This window comes from Pangasianodon hypophthalmus, chromosome 4 (assembly GCF_027358585.1).
Source record: "Pangasianodon hypophthalmus isolate fPanHyp1 chromosome 4, fPanHyp1.pri, whole genome shotgun sequence".
NCBI classification, from domain to species: domain Eukaryota; kingdom Metazoa; phylum Chordata; class Actinopteri; order Siluriformes; family Pangasiidae; genus Pangasianodon; species Pangasianodon hypophthalmus.
Window position 1 is genome coordinate 14,309,734 of NC_069713.1, and position 21,410 is coordinate 14,331,143.

The window sequence follows — 21,410 nt, forward strand, 5'->3', positions numbered from 1 at the left end:
CACCAGCAGCCGCGGTTTATACTGGTCACTGAGTAAAGGACAAGAGAATGATTAACACGTGTCATGTATGGACAAATGTCGCTGCCTCTCTCTGTATATCCACAGCATGGACCATCAAGGTAGTAGTGTCTGATAAAGTGGCCAGGTGGAATAGCTAGTGTTTTAAAAAGCCTAACTTTCTTCTGGCCTATATATCACTGCTGAATGATGACAACACACATCTGAATCTGACTTGCAGAGCACAAGCATAACCTCAACCATGCTGAGACCGTATTTATAATATGGAGATTACAGTATGGCCAAAAATGTGAATACCATACAAGCTTTGGTTACATTTGTACCAATTTTAGCTCAGATTTCAAGTTCTATAAAATCTTTAAACATGGCTGCGTGTAGTATATAATACACTTGTCATTGTCAGAACTAGTCCTTATGTGCCTAAAGTCAATGCTGAAGGTGCATGTAGCCAAGTGTTTTCAGTTATCTGACACAAAGTTCAAATAAAACTTTTTGCTTGTTTGTGCTTTTGACTTAAGGCTAACACACAGCATGATTGCTGTAGAAAGAGCTGAAGTCGTAAGACTATTGCTGCTATTCAACAGGGAAACATAGCTGCTGCGCATAAGCTAGCTAATGACTGAAGCTAATGATTTAGCTAGCTAGTACATAGCCGTTAAGCTTTTCATACAAACCATGCGAAGTGAAGTGACAGAGGATATCAACATTTCTCTCGGATGTGTTACTACATTTCTAAGTAAATACCCTGTAAGAATATACTTGAATGTTTTTTTTTCAAGATTTTTTTTTGAAGAAGCTGAAATCTGCCTTCAGATCAAATCGTAGCGCTGAAACAGCATTAGGAAAGTAGTAAGTAAGGCAGTGTGAGAACCTGGTTGGTCTTTCTGGGATTGTGTTTAACAATTTAACACAATCCAGTTCACCTATTTAACTGGAAGGCAGTATTTTATTATTCTAGGTGAACATGTCTTAGATAAACATGATATTATCTGTGTATACCACAAGGCTCTGTACTTGGCCTGTGTTTCTTTTCTTTGTATATGATGCCACTGTGTAAGATTACAGTCGCTGGATCACAGTTCTACATATCTGTAGCACCAGATGATATCACTCCTCTTGATAAGCTGTTAACCTGTCTGTCCATTGTTTACTGGAATAAAAAAAAATAAATAATAGCATTTTTAACTAAATGAAGATGACAGAAATTGGAATTGGTAGTGAAAAGAAGATATATAACAGACTTGGAAATCTGGCTCTAAAGACCAAAGTTAGAGATCTTGGTGCAAGTTTGGACTCTGATTTAACTTTCCTAACACTGCATTCTATCATGTAAGGAATATACCATGGGTGGGAACCTATCTTTAGTTATAAGCTGCCAAGAATCTGCTCCATACTTTTTTTTTTTTGTGCTTTGACTACTATAATGCATTGCTCAATTCCCACTGCTACAACACACAATGCAAAATGCAGCAGCAAGATTACTTAACATATACTAGAAAAACAGATCATATTCAACCAGTTTCAGCTTCCCTCCACTGGCTGCCTGTTTCCTTTAGAAATGACTATAAAATTTTATTACTAGTTTTTAAATCTCTTAATGGTACAGCACACACCTTTTTAAAACTCTGAGTGTCTGTTAAACTAGCCTACACTATGTTCCAGATTGTGTTTTGAGATCATCTAGGGCTAGCCTTCTCCACATTCCAAGTGTGAAAATTAAAAACAGTGGTGAAACAGCCTTTTGTTTCTATGCCCCAAAGATCTGGAACACATTACCATTAAACATTTGTCAGACTCCATTTATCATTGATTTTAAAAAAACAAACAGCTAAAACATTAGTTATTAACTAGCTTTTATTATCTGCCTTACTATTACAGGCATGTTACTTTCACAATATATTTATAATATTTTAATGACTTTTAGTTACATCTATTTTTACAGCTTGTTAATCATATATAATTGTTACTGCTATTATTTGTTGCATTAATTATTAGATTTGTTACTTTCTATGGAATATTTCTATGGATTTTCTCGTAAACATAGTGAGCACGACACCGCTTAAATATAGCATGAGAGTTTTCGCAATCTACCCACCTCAACTCGTGATGTGTTCAGATGACACACCTTGCTGTGGATTGAGGTTTTTGTGAGGAAACTGTGTGCTACTCAGGTGGTTTGAGACCCCAGAGTCAAAGAGACAATGATTTTATTGTGTGAAATGCCAGTTTTGTCATGAAATTCTAGTTTGCAGGTGGACAGATTTGCATGAAAGAGGGCTTGTTTGGGTCAGATATTTGGTCTTGTTTTTTTTTTTTTTTTTTTTTTTTACCAATAGATAAGCCTACTGATCTTGTGTGCGTGTGTGTGTGGTTTTGACCTTGGAAATCTTTGGTTAATTTAACAACAGTGTGTGTTCACTTATGAGTGTGTGTTCGAATGTATATTCTCCTGGTTTGTCATTGGTGCATGCAATGATGCGCTGATATTTTGATCTGTTTATCTGCAGGCTGTGCTAGCACTGTGATAGTGTGCTGTTTCACACAGCACGCGGATCTGATAAAGCTGCTGAGTCACGCTGGCATTTTGCCCACTCTCTTTCTTAAGCTGATGTGTGATCGTGTGGCTGCGTGCGTACTGTTTTGCAGCTCAAGGTGGTCATCAGCTGTGGTTCCTGGTGGCACTTTGGTAGAGACTCTGTAGGGACTCCACAACCGAGGGAGCGTGTGTGTGCGTGTGTGCGCATGTGTGTGTGTGTGTGTCAGGCTGTATGTTACCCTCAGTTGGTTAAGAAGGCGTGTGTGAGTTTGGGAAGAGAAACGTGGTCACAATGGAGTGGGGGGTGGGGGGCACCGAACATGCAGAGCTCATGTATCCTGCCTTTCACTCTGCCATAGTGGAGGAAGCAAATCCAGATCCCCACCTCTCTCTCTCTCGCTCTCTCTTGCTCTCTCTTGCTCTCTCACTTGCGCTCTCTCTGTCTCACTTTCTCTCTCTCTCTCTCACACACACACACACACACACACACACACACACAGTCTCTCTCTCTCTCTCTCTCTCTGCTGTGTTTCCTTTTTCCTCTAGGTAGTCTGACTGTTTTCTTGGTCTGTCTGTGTCTCTAACATCATCTCTCCCTTCTCCAGACTCTTGGTCTTTAATTTATTTCTTACCTCCATACCTCCCTCACTCCTCTACTGTTTTGCTCTCCTGCTTCATGTTCAACTAGCTGGAGCAGTTTCATGGCGCTATTGAGGTCTCCAGTCCCTCCTTCTCTGTCTTTCTGTGTCTCACTCTCTTCTCTCTCAATTTCTCTGTGAACATTGTCATGGAGAAGCTAGACATCTTGAAGACCAGAGCAGGTAGGATGAACTCTATTATTCACTTTTTGCTACTGTATTTAGACCTTCAAACAGAAATTGTGAGTCTGAATTCCACTGAGCATTATGAGGAGCGCTCATGGCAGCAGACTGTGTGTGCAGGTCCACTGTGAGCAGCAGACATGGTGGTTCATCACAAACTGTAGAACTATAGAGATGAAAGGGGATGATAGTTACATGGGATTGGCTCTTTAGTCTGCATTTTTTTTCTGAAATCCCTGGAGGACATTGACGTATTCCTTACTTTTGTGCCATGTCTAAGACTATGCATGCATTTTTTGTTAGCGAATGTGATTCATTAAAAATAAATAGCCTGATAGTAAATCCATTATGTCAGATCATGCTACATTGATTTTTGAACAAACCCAGGGCTCGGTTTGAACTGTTTTAATAATGTGCAATTACTGGGCAGTTTTATAACATTTTTCCAAACTTATACTGAGTCATTTGACCTGTGAATGTTATAAACACTCTGAAGCCTCCAGGCAGTATTAGATTTTTGGGCATTGTGGGTGAATGTTGGATGCGTTCTAGCCACTGTAATGCTGTTTTATTTAAAACATGTAATTTTTGGTTGATAAATTATACAGTGTAACTTGATCGTCCTGTGTGTGAGAGTGAGACTGTGAGCGTGAGACTTAGGCTTCAGTCATGGAGCCTTGAGTCATGGAATCTTATCACATGTGCGTGAAAATGACCTGAGGTTATATGCAGCATCTTGACAGACGTGCACTCTACACACACACACACACACACACACACACACACACACACAAGTGGGCCCTGTGCCCGTTTCTTGCTCTGGTTTTCACTCTGTGTTTGGTTCCCATTTCACCACTGGATTCCAGCACAGCGACGCCATCCACATGCATAGTGTAATAACACTGACAATACACAGACACTGCTCTCTCCAGCAGTTATCTCTCTCTCTATCTCTTTCTCTCTCTCTATCTCACACACACACATATTTACATTCACATGCATAAACACATACTGTCACTCTTTCGAACAAACTGTACCTGTAACCCCTCTCACACTCACAGCTACATCTACACACATTCATTTCGAGAAGCTCGCTGGCTAATTATGGAGGTAAAATGAATGGAAGAAAAAAATTAAGCTTCATAGAATTTTTATGCAAATGAGTTTCTAAATGAAGCCTTCGAGTTCTGGCAGCCTGACAGGCCTTATGATAAAGAGAGAGAGAGAGAGAGAGAGAGAGAGAGACAGAGAGCGAGCTCTATGCTGCAGCATCATACCGAGGGTTAAAACCCGATTGTGTATTATGTGTGTTGATGTGTGTGTCGGCTGTGACAGGCTGTTAGGCTCTGCCTTTTCCAAAATACGTGCCATGCCAATATTGGGTAAACAGATAAATAACCCAAAGAGACATATGTGTTGAATATGTGAGTGTGTGAAAGTGGTTTTGAGGCTGCTGCCAAACCTGCATTTTTATCTCAGTCATCTCTTGATCCAACCACTGATAGATCTGTATCTTTTGATTACAGCATGTCTTTCCAAGCTAATCCCACTCTCTTTTCCATCTCTGTCTTTCATTAGCCTTATTATTTGGAGAAACCAGCAGGAAAGGTTAGTTGTTCACCAGAGGTTATATATATTTTTCCATTAATTTTCCTCTCCTAGATCTCTGGACCTTTTGGAGATTGCACTCCTTCCTATTTCTAGCCATCCACTGATGTTCTTACAAACCGAATCCTAAGCCCTTTTCCTATTGTACACCAAACATAATAACCATGCTGATTTAGTATGGCTTATTGCCACTTGCAGTTCTCTCCCCTATTAATCAGTTTTATACCGTCAACTCTGTACCTAGATCCACTAAGTGCAATTTTTTTTTTTTTTTTTTGCTGTGAGCAGAATGATAGTAGATTCTAGTCATCAACACTCCAAAATACAATATTTAATAAACCTTAAAAATAGAGATAGAGAATACTGTATTGATCCCCAAGGGGAAATTTGGTGTTACAACAGCCACAAAACAAAAGCAACAGGGAAAACTAAGACTTAACAGTTCACAAGACTTCAAAAATGCAAAATAAACTCACAATATACCACAAATAAGAGGGAATAAAGTTATACATATAAATAACTTTCCTAGTTATTTAAAGACTAAGATTCCTGTACAGATTAACTGTATGAAATATATTACATTAGACATATGTCATGAGCAGTTGTGGTAGTGTGTGTATAAAAATGTACCGTAGTCATAAGTAAAGTCATAAGTAAAGTGTCAGTGCATGTGTAAGAATGTGCAGTGACCCTACATAAGAAATTGTTGTGCAAAATGCGGTGTAGTAGTTGGGTATGCAATATTAGTAGACACGTCTATCATCTCTAATGTCCAGAATGCTCCCCAAACTCATTGTTGACTCATTGTAGAGTCTGATAACAGTGGGCAAGAATGACTTATTGTACCTTTCTTTGTTACAGCGAAGCTATATTTAATCGTATACAGTGGCAATACATTTCTATACAAAAGTGATGGTCAAAACAGACATTTGCATATTTACTGATGGTGAAATTAATGTGCTTTAGCCATTGAAGGAACATCACAACTGGTTTCATGAGTAAGTTCTTTATAATGTTGGCCTCATTAGGCTGCTCTTGAAGCAGAGGGGTTTTCCTCACCTTCTTATACCCACCAATAGGCATCTGTCTCTGCCTTCCTCCATATCAACCACTTCAGCGCCACTCATTCATCCTCAGCTAGCATTTTCACAGGCATCACAGAGCATGTATGGTATGACAGGAAGTTGATGAAGTGTTGTTTCCTCTGAAGGCTCTAGTACAGACAATGGGCTCTGGAAGTTATTAGAGGGATTGGTCTCTGTTCCCACTGTGTGTTTATACTCTGTGTGGATGTCTGGATATGTATTTTTTTTGTACTTTGATCATAATCTATTATGTGTCGTAATGTTTTTGCCTCCCAGCATTGAATCTTTGAACCTCCTTAACCTTGTAGTACTCAAGCTGTGATCTTTTTCACCTGTGGTGATAAAGTGTCTATTTAAACACAGTTTCTCCTGAATGTTCCTGGCTTATACATGTAAGTAAGCAGGTTTAAACTGAATAAAAGTGTTTTCACACCTGGTCTTGGAATACTTGAGTCTGCACTCAGGATTGCTTCTGGTGTTGTGCAATTTTTAAAATGGTAGACAATTGGAACATGCCTTAATGTTCTTATTAATGTTTCCCTGGTCACGTTACCATTCACAGTGCTTATTTCTGAGCATGTGGCACACCTAACACAGCTACAGTTCTGTAAAAATGAAGTTTTATAGCATGAGGCCTATATAGTTATAACTTGGGGTCCATACCATTATTAGATTACATGAAAGCACGCACATTCTGTAACCACAATTGTCAGTTACATAAACAATTTGAAATTATGCATATTTAATTCATATTCTTTCTTATAGAGCATGTTTGATTTAGTTTATACCTACATGTTAATTAATACATTAACTAACAAACATGTACAAACATACTTACGGTGGTTGTTATTCATGCATGAATTCATAAGACTCATGTCGTAATTAAGGTTAGCTCTTCATTACTTTGTGATTAGTTCATGCCTTAACTCATCATTAGTTCATATTTAAGTAAGTATTAATTCAGGTGATAGTGCATGATTATTCATGTTATTCACTGTTATTGTAAAGTGTTACCGTTTTTTTTCTACTTCTGACCCTGGTCTAGCCGTCTATTTGGTGTACTTTAATGCCATAACACCTAAACGCTGTATTGTTACATATAATTATAATATATTCATAATGCTCAGTTATCTCTGGGTTGCTATAGAGCTGCTGTGAGGATCAAACCTTCCCCTAGCGCTGCCCATGGACCAAACTAAACTCTCAGTACAAACTTCCTTGTGTGCAAAAAGCCTAAGTGTGAAAACACCCTAAGACTTGTGCATTAGTCACTGAAAGTGTGTTGACACAGCTTTATAGAATACAAGTGTGGCATGTAGAGTGTTCGTGTACATACACACATATATAGCTCATGGCACTGGTTTACAGAGAGAGTATGGAAGTGTGAATGAGGCACACACACTAAAGATATGTGAAACAAACCTTCAATTGTAGTCTTGTTGCAGGTCAGGTTAATGATATTGAATAAAATGAGAACCTGGCTGTAAGACATTACATCATAGCAGTGCTTCCCTGAGGGAACATTATAAAGACTTAGTTTCAGAAGGAATGACAGAAGGGAAATTGAGTCAGACACTCTGACCTGCCAGTGAATTACTAAAAATAACAATAAGAAAAATTTTATCTTTTTTAAAATCATGATGTTCAAATTTATCTTTTGTTTCTGCTTTTTGCAGACGAGGTCCTAGCTTCTATAAAATCATAATTAGCCTAAAGCTTAGAAAACTTAAAGTATTTATATGAACAGAGTAAAGTTTAATCTGAAAGGAAATGTTGCTGGCCAGCTAGCAATTAGTTATCATTTTATGGATGTTCACCAGCCTGCAGCTAGTTCATATTCTGAATGTTGCAATTATTGCAATTAGTTTGTCTGCCTGCAGAAATGTTTTCAGTACTGTCCGTTTAGAATATCTTAATTTTCAATTTGGTTAAAAGCAAATATATAGATAAATATATATTTTTTGATCTCCTTTTATCTGCCACAAGAGCTCAGAGTAAATTTCTTACACTGATCAATGCCGGTTAAGGATTAAGGCAGTTTTTTTTGTTGTTTTTTTTCCCTGCTATGTACAAACATGTCCAGACTGCACTGAAATACACAGCAGATTCATACAGCAGTGATGCCCTAATATGGGTAGCAATAACTCAGCCAGCACCATGAACACATAAGAAGGGGAAATCACACGATTGTTCTCTACATTTGTAGCATGGGCTCTTTCTGTTTTCTTTGGAAAAACTGCACTTCCCCTCTTTCTGATCATAGCTTTCTCTGCCAACTCATGCTCCAGTTCAGTTTGACTGCTCTGTGTTTAGTGGCTGCACCTGTAATGTATGTCTGTGATGGTGTTTACTTTAAGCTGCGTTGTCAAATTTAGTCATTTTCTTCTTTTGAATTAGTTGCTATGTGACACTGCCCTGATATATATTAGCAAGTGCTGAAATAAGCACGGAAATGTATACAAGTAGAAAATGATTTTCGTGAATGACTTTTTGATTTAAAATTATGAACTGAAGCATACTGTAATTAAATAAGCAAGGAATAAAACACAACAGGACATTCAGTAATATATAAATATTATTCCATCCTATAGAATTTTGTGTGTCAGAAAAAGTTGCAGCTTTACCTCTAATTCTAAGTATAAGAATCGGTAAAAGCTTACTTCACCATATCAAAGATTATACACAATTTTTGATCTGTTTATGTGGATCATCTGCTATAAAAGTCCATGTGTAAGTTGGTACTATAGAAAAGATAACATACTATAAGGAGTGCATTAATGTAAATCTATGATTAGAATTACAGCCAGTACTACTGTCAGAGCTGCTGTTATAGGAAATTAATCAAGACCTTGTGACCAATCAGATTTGAGAATTCAACAGTGCCATGGTATAAATAGTCATAATCCACTGTAAGCCTACTGTTGGACAGTAAAACAGGAGCTTGTATCATTAGTTGTGTATATTTGTAGATATCCTCTTAGCCATTAAGTGGGAAAAAGTACATGATGGGTGTATGAGGGCACATTTATTTTTTCTTATCTGCTATTAGAGAAAAAAAGGTCCCTTGTGGAGTGAACTTGTTGTAGACGTGCTACTCTGTACTGATCTCACAGCAGCAACACTGGGCTTTCAACAGCAAGATGTCTCCCAGTGCTCCTGACTCATTACTAAACACTGGTGTAATGTGGGGAAAAGCTCTTAAAAGGCATTTTAACACCTAGCACAGCAAGGCACATGGGGAGTATTTAGTTGCTTAGTGGCATAGGCTGGGATTAAGTAAGACTGGTTCATTTTAGCATCTCAGGGGAAATGTGGTTACTGCTGTGGACCTCTTAATGAGTGGTTTTATATAAAGGTCTATTTTACCTTATTACATGCAAAGCCAATATAGCTAAACAAAAAACAAATTTAATAAGACCTTAATATGTTCCCAATAAGGCTTGTAATGCTTTATTACCTTTTAATAAACCTGAGTTTACACACATGAACCCAGAAGGGTTGATAGATTGGATGCATTGTTTCTACTACTGTTCACTATAAACCAGTCATTGACAAATAACAAGCCCAAGGCTATTTTTTTTTTTAACTAAAGGTGATTAAAAATAGGGATCCCACACTACGTTTTACTGAGACTAGACTAGTGTAGACTGTGGTTTGTACTGCTGATCCTCTTTAGTATCTCATGTTAGAAAGTCTGGGTCTATAGAAGAGCAGGATGGGTGGATGACAGATGGGCAGCAGTGGTCAGAATGAATGTGAGAGTTAGAGAAGGCTAGGGTGGATGCTGATTAACCCCTCAAAGGCCACTGCCTCAGTTTCCTCCCTGTACCTCCCAGGCACTTCCTCTCAGAGGGAACTGTGTGTGGCATGTGTGTGTGTGTGTGTGTGTGTGTGTGGTTGGTTATCAGACATACTGACACACAGACACACTTTCTCTCCCAATCTGCCTTTCCTGTCACTCTGTGTCATACAGGGGAATACACATGCAGGAAATTGAGGCAGGAGGGGTTGATGTGTTACAGAGCAGCAGTAAGGAAGCAGCAGTCCCTCTAGTCAGCACTGGTGGGAATTGGGGACACTGCAGAGCATGCAAACACACAACAGCATCACTAAAACTCAATATCCCATTTGTTCGTCCAAATATTACTGTAGGCATCTGGATACAAGCTGTCTCTGTGTGTGTAAGATTATAAATTAGTCATAATTATGTAGCACTCAGTTGCAGAACTGCCACTCAATGGATATTTTGTGTTTTTTGCACCACTTTGAGTAAACCCTAGAGACTGTTGTGTGTGAAAATCCCAGGAGACCAGCAGTGTCTGAAATACTCAGTCCAGCCCTTCTGGCACTTCTGTCAAAGTCACTGAGATGAGATTTATTCCCTATTCTAATGTTTAATGTGAACATTAACTGAAACTCTTGATGTGTATCTGCATGATTTTATGCATTGTGCTGCTGCCACATGATTGGCTGATTGGATAATTGCATGAATGAATGAGCAGGTGTAAAGGCATTCTTACTGAAGTGGCTGGTGAGTGTATGCATATTTTTTATGACATTCTGATATTCAAAAGATAGTTGAGATGTGCAAATATGACTTGTACCTAAGTGTGTGTGTGTGTGTGTGTCTGTGAAAGAGAGAGAGAGAGAGAGAGAGAGAGAGAGCACACTCAAGACCACAGAAGTAAGAGAATAAGGTAGACTCTGTCACTGCTGGCACAGAGCTTATGTAACACTGTCTATATGTGTGTGTGTGTGTGTGTGTGTGTGTGTGTATATATATATATATATATATATATATGTATGTTTGTGTGTGTGTGCCTCACCTACAGCTATTAATGTCACTGTGACCTCCACACTTGTCATATTTATGCTTATCACACAAATGCTAAACAGATTATTTCAAAACATTCTCTCTCTCTTTATCTCTCCTCTCTAATCACATTATGTTCTCTCTTGAGCTGTCCTACTGTAGATACAGTAACCATGGTGTAGGAGACGTAACAAAGTAGAAAAGTCTTGTTTCTATGAATATTATTTATATATAGAGCAAATTTGGCCTCTGATTTTCATACTGTTGGTGTTGACTTCACACTTAGATCAGCGTTTCCACCTGGGGTGCTGCATTTAATATCCTGTGGAAAATTATGGGTTTGTTATATTTTATTTAAGATCTTCCCAAAAGAAACTAATGCAGAAAAAAGGGAAATTAAAATATCACAAATGTCATCATAGCATGTGACAATATATTGAATATAGTCCAATCTAGTAATTATCTATTATTTCCTATTCCCTAATGTAGGCTTAATAAACCTATTTCTAGACATTTTTACTAATTTGAAGCTTGAGTCAAAGCTTGAAATGTGTAAAAGCAATTAAAAAAAAACTTGTATTACATGTATAACCTTACAGCCTTATAACCTGTATAACCTTATATTTGAATTCTAATCATCTCATTATAGGTGATATTAGATTAAATATTAGACATTTTCACTTGCTAAGATATTTTTGAGCATGGTCATTGAGTGTTATAAAATTCACAATATCCAAAATAGTCTCTAAAAGGTATATTGTAACATAATTTATCACACTATAAATGTCATCATTTCATCCAACCCAGGATTGAGACCATGGCTTTTAAAAAAACTGATTTGAGCTGCTTTCATTAACAAGTGTGTAAAAGTGGACTTTAACTAACCAGGTGAATCAATTAGCCTTATATTCCTGTGTCTTCTTGCTCATGATTTTCACCTCTGTAACCTGATCTCAAAAACAATTAACCTTCAGTGGTACAAAAGCATGTGCGATCCACCCATCAGTGCCCTTTCTGTCTGTACTCAAGTCCACAGGTCAGTTTTCCTTCTGATCCTCCATATGTCTCTACTGCTACATCAAGCAGAGGAACAGCATATTAAATGAATATTTCACTGCTTCTCAAAGTAATCTCTATCTACTACATCTGTAGAGTATGAGTGATTAAAAACAAAAAAGAATTTCCCTATACTAAGAAAAAGAAAACCTTTTGACTTAAAACTCACTTAGGAGGTCTTAGGGCAGCTATTCAGTTTTGCCCAAAAACATGTATCTGAAATAGAATACTTTCATGAAGTCTTTAGGTAATTATATCTATTACTTAAGCTGTAAATGTGTATTTTTTTACTTTTAGAGAAGGAAGCACTTGTGCTTATGCATTACCAATGTCAAACTATTTATGGTGTTGCTCAAGTATTGGAAATTTGGATACCTCTACATAAGAACAGCTTTGGAAAGACATCCTCTCACGTCTGTCTAATCCTAATACTATTATTGTTAAAGTGTAAAGATTGTAGTCTTAAATTTGCATTATAACTTTTTAACAGAATTCAGCAACTGCCCTCCACAAGGGAACATTTTCCAATCACATATACACTACAGATGCAGTGGATAGAGCTTAAGATGAGAAAATGCTGGAGTAGTCCTCTAATTCCTGTTTGGACATTTAAAAATTCTCAACAGATTTTTGTCTGTGCACATATATGTAAATTTACAGCACATCTTCCTGCTCACTTTAGTGTTAAAAACTCTTTATCAGCGGTGCTGGTCTCTCTGCACCGCATAACAACCTCATCAGGTGCTGCGTCTGCTTCACTGGCTGGAAAGGCTGCAATCTCACACATCAGTGGAAGAAGAAAGGGAGAAAGAACGAAAGAGAGTGGCATCAGAAAATTGGGGGCCATAAAGAGAATCTGAATTGGGATTCTTGTCACTACAATTACTTTCTGGGAATAATTGCTTTTGGCAGCTTTCTGCTTGTGATCACAGCACAAAAAAAACACACTTTAATGCCTCCTCATGCACGTGTGTGAGATCGTCAGCAAGCCGAATTCTCTCCATGAGAGAGCTTGACAGATGGCGATTTAACCTTTCAAGCATATTTTTGCTCATACTGTGTGAGATCTTAACAAGTTTTCTTCCAAAAGCTTCTTAAGACAACACTTAGTTATAGTGTGAAGTGAAAAGTTAGCTTGGAAAATGATGAAGGTTTTTCACAAAGGCCTGATGATGAATGATCTGTCCTGAAACAACATAAAAAATGAGAGAGAGGGTATCATTGCAAGGGTGTCTCAATTCCCAGTTCTCTGTAGTCACCTTACCTTTTTGTCCTGTGCTCTGTGTGTGTATACGCCTTGCACAAGGGAATACAGCTGCACATAGAGTATCTGTCCTCTGTGTGTTTGTGTTGTGCTGTTTCTCACACTGAGATGACTATATGTGTTGTGGACTGAGATGCAGATTAGACAGCAGCTACATAAAATATGAAGCAAGAGATGTGAAGGTTTGGTCGTTTGAATACACACACACAATTGTTCCACAGGGTACCTGTTTTACTCTGCCAGTCACTCCCTGTGCTTGTTAAAGCCATTGCGCTTCAATGGCCACGAATCCAAAGAACAAACAAATGAGATAAAAATGAATAAATGATTCAGCTTCTTTCTTTCTACCTTTTGTTGACAGCAGCCACCCACAAACTTCCGCTGTGCTTATGTAGCCTCAAAAATAGTGCTGTGGATATGTCTGTCTTCAGGTCCCATTTTTTCCCAGGAAAATGGATAAATATATAACAATGAAAATGTGCACATTCTGCAGTTGAAGACATGACAGCAGTATGATTTAAGCAGTTTTCCTGTGATTTTTTTGTTTAAATCACTTTGTTTAAATATTTTTTGTTTAAATTGACTCTTGGTTGAAGCAGAGGTGGAGCTAGAGGGTGGATTGCATGTTTGAAATCTGCACTACACTTATCAGTTTAATTCTACAGATCATGCTATGATTTTATTTAACATATTTCCTTATCGTGCCCCAACCACTGGGTTGAAGGTTTGCTTGTGCTCTGAGTATCATTCAAACTTAAGCATAAAGATGGCAGCTTCTTCTCTTGCTGGGGTTTTGGCTGTAGAGTTAGTGGATTTGGCCCAAGCCCTTTTGAATGACCTCTCTTTCACAGTGATTAGAGTCACACTGAGAAGGACTTTGGTTTAGCCACTGGGCCACACTGGGCCTTATTTAATGTCCTGGAGCTCTGACTCTGTTCATGCTAGTTAATCAGCTGCTAATGAGATTGAATATATTTGGCTAATTAATCATAGCATGTATGTCACTGTATGTCACTGTGCATGCGGGGGTTCAGATGGCACAAGAAGGACTTGATCTCTGTTCTTCTGTCTGCGGGAGCGCCACCTTAGGTTATATTTGTGTAGTCACACAAAACAAAAGGTGTGTGACATTTTGGTAACTTTTTTAAAAGCTGCATCCTTCAGGTACCTTCTTCAGGTAGCAATTTAACTGAAAAGAAACCTCGGCAGGTTTTGTGTTTGGGACACCCTTTAAAGTAATCATATGTTATAACTTGTAGTGCTTTAAAAACATAACCAGAATACTCTTTACTGAGAAAAGTAGCTTGCTGGCTAACTAAAGCTAGCTAAAGTCTGCATAAGCTAGTGTAAAGTTGCAGCTAATTAAGTTAACTAGTTAATTTCAACCAGGAAACAACTTATGAATCTATAAACATAAATCTAAAAACATAATAATGCACATATCTGTTAAGCAAAGCAGTAAATATGTGTTAGCTTTTTCATTTTTACATTTGTTTGTCAAGATACAATCTTCTGCTCCCTCTCTCTCTCTTTCTCTTTTGCTTTCCCACTCTTTCACATTCTCAGTCCGGTTAAGAGAATTATGGGATTTCCCACCACAAGAAGAACTTGCAATGCTGTCTTCAATTTGGCCAAAATAAGTTACCTAAGAAATGAAGAAAAAAAGGACATATGTCCACCCAGTACTTGTGTCATTCATCCAGTTCCTGCTGGTTCCTGGTCATGTGAACATCCTGAAATACCTTTTAAATTGTTCTGTTTTTATTTTTATTTTATTTTATTTTTAAATTTCACTTGTTTTAGTTTTTTTATGCTTAGCCTATCAACGCCAAATACATATTTTCAGTCAGTAAAGCCCTGTTTCCATCACAACAGCCACAAAAATATGTGTGCACTTTAAATGTTAGAAAATTTAAAGACATGATTTCTGTAGTAGCTCATAATTCTAACAATTTCAGTGTTACCTACAAGCCTAGAGCACCTAAATGCTATTGCAAGAGACAGAGTTTTCTGTATTTTATACAAACACAGTGCCAACGTCCTGATTGGTGGTCCACATCATCTGTTTTTTATCCATCTCCAGAGTCTGGGGCACAAAAGACTGGAATTTCTTCTCCAAATGGATGTCCTGACTTAAAAAAGCCCTTCAAAAGCCTGCTCTTGCTTCCAGAGAACTTTACTGCAAGGACCCTGGGTCCATTTCTACCATCACCCTGCCTGGGTGATGAGGTTAAGGCTATGTGGCTAAATAGAGTAAAAGTCTTCAGTTTGACCAAACCCTATGTTTCACAAGGAGGAAACTCCTTCTGTAATCTGGTTAGGATGATTAGTTCTTCATTCACTGGTTTACTCTATTTGTATATTTTGAGTGCTGGTGAAGAATGGTTTCATCTCAAACTAGATGTGTTGCAGATATTCCAAGGATGTCCTGATGCACTCAGTATTTTTGGTCTCATTAACAATCAGTTATCCATCAGTGTGTCTTAGATGATTCTTGATCTGCCCTTTATTTGCATTAAAGTGTAATATATCAGATAGATAAACTGCACTGTGCATATGACCTTGCTTCTTACCATCATTACTGTTTCACAACTCGCTCCCCCCTCAGTACCCCTTCTGTTGTTTGTCTGTGTTCACAGGTCAATTTTTTTTAACTGATCCTTTTTGTGTTTCCAGTGCTACATCAGGCAGTGTTACATAATGAGAGGAATCATATAGTAATTCCTTTTTAGAGAAGAAGTGCGGAACATGTAATTAACTATACACAGCTTACCTCCCGGGGAATAAGTTTTTCTCTCTCGCTTTCTTTTTTCCCTTTCATTACTGTCTCATGGTAAGGGAATCATGCTTTAGGGTGCTGAAATAATATCAGTAAAATACTTTATTTTATACTTTATGCCTTAGGCTAAACTTAAGAATATGTGAGGTGGTGTATTGCATAACCATCCATAACCTTAACCAGTCATAATTAGCATCAAACTGTGTGAGCTACAGTACACTGTTACTCCTGGAGTGTTCTTCTTCCTTCGATCCCCCTCAGTGACAGAGGGCACAACACTGCACCATATTCACAGTTGAAATGTCAGTTCCCACCTCCCGAAAACACATTGATAGGTGGATTAGTGACTCTAACTTGACCCTAGTTGTGAATGAGTATGTTAATGTCTGTGTGCAGTGAACTGGCACAGGAGTGGTTGCTGAGGATGAATGAAAGTTGCTGAGGTTGCTGAGGACGAATGAATGAAGATAAGGATTTGAGTGATTTTAGGTCGTCTGTGAAGGAAAACCAAAAGAAAGCAGCTTGACTGAGAAAAGAAAACTCTCATTTTGTCAGTTTAAACACAGATATTTAGATATCTCATATAATTTAAAGGTATCAAGAAACTGAGCAAGGGCAAGACCCATAATGCTTAAGCAGATGTGTACCAGTCATTTGAAAACAGAAAAGTGAGAAAGCCATAATGCAGCTGCGTTAGCTACTTGGCTGGGGTAAAGGGTCATGCTCTTGATCAGTGGCCCAGCAGTCTCTCCAACTGTTCTGGGATTTGAACTGACAACTTTCCAGTCACGATCACTGATCCTTAACCACTGAGCCACAACCGTAATGAATTACAGATATAATGAATTGCATGTACAGTTCTTTGCCTTTTTATAGTTCTGCAGATAAACACATAAATGATAAATGAATTGTTATTGTGATTACAGTAATGCAGCTAGCTGTAGTGGCTCATCCTGTCTCTCTGCGCAAACGCCGCAATACCTAGCCCTCTCTTCCTGATATTACCTATGCAAATATCATCAATTTTTATTTGTGTCTTTCTCTCTCTCCCTCTCTCTGATCTCTCGCTTGTTTGCTCCCTCTCTCCCTCCCTCTCTCTCTGTCTCTCTCTCTGTCTCTCTCTCTCTGTCAGCCACCACCAACTTGGACTCGGAGAGCAAGCGAACGGCCCACTTCCAATCGTCATGGCAACAGCATGTGAATGTGTTTGGCTCATGGAGTAGGCCGGAGTGTGTGCAGGAGCTGCACCAAGAGGCTCAGCTCAACCTCCAGAGCCTGCTGCAAGGTAGGAACCTCCAGCCGCAGGGCGTGTGTGTAAGTTTGTGTGTGTGTGTGTGTGTGTGTGTGTGTCATGTGTGCTTGTGAGAGGGGTTCAGGAGGATCTGGTTTTGATGGTTAACTCAGTAACGTATGTTCAGATTACTGCGCATATTGTCATTTGCAATGTGTGTGGCTGCGTCTTCTACGCCTGCATGTATTTATTTCTAATACAAATGCCCCATGTGTGAGCGATACAGTGTTTGTATTGCTCCATGTTATCGCCGTGTCGTCTTTACAACCTGCCCGTCTCTTCCCTGCTTTTCTCTCCTTCTATATCTCTATGATTCATACTTCTCATTATTTTGTTTTGGGAGAAATACGAAGTCACCGCTTATCTGTTTGTTTCACACTTACACTTGACTGAATGAATACATCGATGCAGATGCTTACTGATGCTTCTCAGAGTGTGTATGTGTTTGTATGCAGCTTGCATTTCCTTCTCTGGTTCTCTCCTTCCCCTGCTCTCTGTCAGTCTTTGCTCTTCACATATTAATGGATTAATGGTTAAGGATGAGAAGATGTTCGTCATGCTCTGTGAGTCTGTGGTACAGTACTTGATGAACCCTGTGTTACATTGAAAGCACAGATTTTGCTTAAACAGGGAGGAGTGGGTGGTCAGCGTGCTTGTGTGTGCATCTATGTGGTTCATATTTTCATATCTAGATGGTATAAATGCTGCATCTTTAACTGTTGGTGAGCCATTAATGATTACAGTTCTGCTTTTATGAATGACAGTTTAAGGGATGCTCTGTTTGATGTTTAGTGTATTTCTTTACTTAAGTTCAAAGATCAAGTTTATTAAAACATCATTACATGACACACCAGTGCTTGAATTAAGATGTTTTGTACATTCAAAAGATACCTAGCTGAAAGTAGTCTAATGAAATCTAATAAATATCAGACAGTATGATCCAATATCAATAAAAGTTCAAGTAAATATCACATATAACATTACTGTAAGAACAAATATAAATAGTAGAGTATTAAGAAAATTAATTAATAGAATTGAAAAGCCGTTGACAGAAAGGATAAGTGATGTCTTTTGTTGTGACCTAATGGTTGTACTGTTCCATGAAGAGTAGTGAGGAGTTTTGAGGAGTTAAAATTGCATGAAAAGGATGTTGCTAAGGATATTTTTGAATAATTAGCAGCTAACTATGTCATTCAAAATTAGAGGGTCTTCAATAATTCTCTTTCATATTGTTTTCAGAAAAGTATATATCTGGCTCATTTACTTTGATTTCAATCTTATTGTTCATGTTCTGAGTGCTCTGTCCTCCAACCTTCCAGTGAGTAGCTAAAATAATGCTGATGGAAATGTTTGTTTATGTTCGCTTTTGTTTGAATGAAAGTGCAATGTGAATGCACTTGCTGTAGTGCCCTGATGAACCCGAACTGTCGAGAGATCAAAGCCTCTTTGAACTTAGTGCTTAAGCGCCTGCTTGTCAGGTGTGGCCACAAAGATGCTCTCAACCTCTTAATGTGATGTTTGTGCTGATGCAACATCCAAATCTTTGACATTTAAATGCTTTACAGTATTTTGGCTTGCTATTGGTTAAAATGATCACAAGATTCAAGAAAAAAAAAACATGAGATTAAAAATAACTTTAGAAATTTAGAAAAATATTGAGCATTCGTGTCCCCATTTTAGGACTCTCAATTTTTCAGTCTAAGAGGAATTCAGAAAGCATTTTGGCATTAAAAGCAGCTCCTAAACCTGCAAAAACCTAGGGGACATTCAGACACTCCTAGAGTATATCATTAAGACCAATTTACAAAGAAATCTATAAACATGACAGGAATGCTGTTATAGGAAAATAATCAAAGATGAGATGGTGTGACGTGGCCTGATGTGAAGCAGAGGTACAGTTATAACCCTGAGGTTGATTATTTTCCAGTAACAGCATGTCCCAAAGGTTTTATTCCTCTTAAACCACATCGATAATAAACAGCTATAAACAGTTGTTCCCTCACCAGCCTTACCAGACAAAAAAAATGTAGCTTGTCATGTTCCCGAGGATCCAGAAAACAGAAAATCGTGTGTGCTGAAGAGTTTCCCAATGTGGAAACCCTACTGACTGTTACACAATTCTGACACCTGAGACTCCTTCCATAAATGTTATATAAACATCTTTTTGCAGAAAACAACTGTAGGTTTTTTCTTAATAACAGGACCATTTTATTCCGTTTATTATTAGGCTAATATTATGTGGAGCATCTGTTATACAAGTCCCTGTGTAATTTTGTACTAAATTAACTATGATGTATTAGAGCTAGTGCATTAATATAAACCTGTGATTTGGCTTGCAGCCGGCACTACTGTCAGAGCTGCTGTTATAAAAATTTAAATAACACCTTCTGAGCAATCAGATTCAAGAGCCCTGTGGTAGGGCTCTCTTAGTTATACTGAGAGAAGCAATGCGATAGTACATGAATTAGCAACGGACATAGATAGATTGGGAAACCCTCAGCTGTTTTGGATTTCTTTTCTGTAAATCACACAGTAAATGATCTCTCCAGATCACGTGCCGTCTGATAAGCAATGGTTACTGTGGCATATAATCTGCTAATTAAGACATCTGTTAAGTGGAGACTCTAGTTGAATGCAAATAATATTAAATACTGTCCTCTAATTAATTCACATATAGGCTGACCCTCTTTGCAAAGAACTTTTATTTCAAATTTGGAATCCACTTAATGGTCAGATTTGTTGTGAATCAAGCCCAATGACATTACAGAATGGTGCGATACAGAATGGTACGATACTGTAAGTCCTTGCAGATACCTTTAGTTGTACATTTAGTAGTATACTATGGAGCAGCTATCTGGAGAGATCTCTGTTCTGTACTCATGGAGGTGTTAACTGTCAGATTTAGGAAAAAACTTTAAAAAGTGTGATTTGTAAAAAATTTTAAATAGTTTTAAATTCAAGACTTTTCATTTTTGGTCTAAAAGTAATTCACATAGTATTTTAGCACTAAAATTAAACATGTAGAAGCTTAGTTTCATAGGGATCCTCTGAACTCTGAATCACTATCAATCCTAAAATAGTGCAATCATGTTTACTTGTTTACAATATTGGCAGCAAGCTTGTAAGAAGCTGTTTTCTCAGTTGTGAGGGTATTGCAGTGGTTGTGGAGTTAGTAGAGCAGGCAGAGAGCTCAGCTACTAAGAAAAGCAATGCAAGACAGAATTGAAGTTTTGACAGCCCTCCACTGCTCAGCAACAGTAGAAATATAGTTAAGCAACACAGATGAGCTGGAAATACCTCACCGAGTGTCTGGGTTATAAATCAAACTAAACGCTCTTTCCACACTGCACATTATCCAAGTGTTAGCTTTAGTTGTTTACTAACTACCTCATCATGGTTAGCTAAACTGTAGCTAAATCAAAATAATAGCCAAAAACATATTAACCACTAATTAAATTAGCATGAGTCACACAAATAGGCTGACAATTAGATGATGAAACTTGACAAATAGTAAGCTTTTTTTCATGTAGGTGATACTTTTATTATTTGTTTATTATTTTTTATCCTAATATTACAACATGAATTTCATTCAGGAGTTTACCATGTAGACCACCAGTGATGGTCAAACATTACATTTTCTGTAACAGAGGGATCCACCCTGGCCTTCCTCTTAGTTGACAAATTCCTCTGAAACGTTAATAAAAGTTTTGTGAATAGTTTGTAAGAAGAAAATCTTAGGAACTTCTAGTATTTTCATTTAAACTTTTATTGGTAGGATTGTTTCAAATATGACCTCTAGTGTCTAGAAAAGATCATTTGTTTACATTTCTAACAGCTTCCTTTTGTTACCATCTCTACTGCTTTTAGTAAATAATAAACATTTTGACTTATCGTCAATGGAGAATGATGATAAATTAAGAAATAAAACCAGTTCCTGGTAGTGACTGGCATTATGAGAAAATGATTACAAAGATTATTTTTTTGTATTTTCTGCTGATCAGGAGAAAATACATCTTTCCTTTCCACTCAAGGCACTTCACTCTCTTGCATAGCATTGATCAACTGTGAATGTTCAACCCTGAATAGGGACTAGAGAGAAAAGAAAAAAAATCAAAACAAAACAGGCCCTACGAAATGGC

General features: G+C 37.8%; 1 protein-coding gene across 5 annotated transcripts in view; it reads left to right on the top strand.

The window, feature by feature from the left end:
* nhsl2 (NHS-like 2) overlaps window positions 1-21,410 on the top strand; it is a 72,800-nt gene that overhangs the window by 39,376 nt on the left and 12,014 nt on the right. For 4 of the 5 annotated variants that reach the window (XM_026936255.3, XM_026936257.3, XM_026936258.3 and 1 more), the window contains exon 2: window positions 17,113-17,265. In XM_026936255.3, coding sequence (XP_026792056.1) covers window positions 17,113-17,265 — 153 coding nt within the window. Of the gene's footprint in view, window positions 1-25; window positions 3,376-17,112; window positions 17,266-21,410 lie in introns of those variants that run through there. The other variant, XM_026936260.3, reaches the window with a different exon arrangement.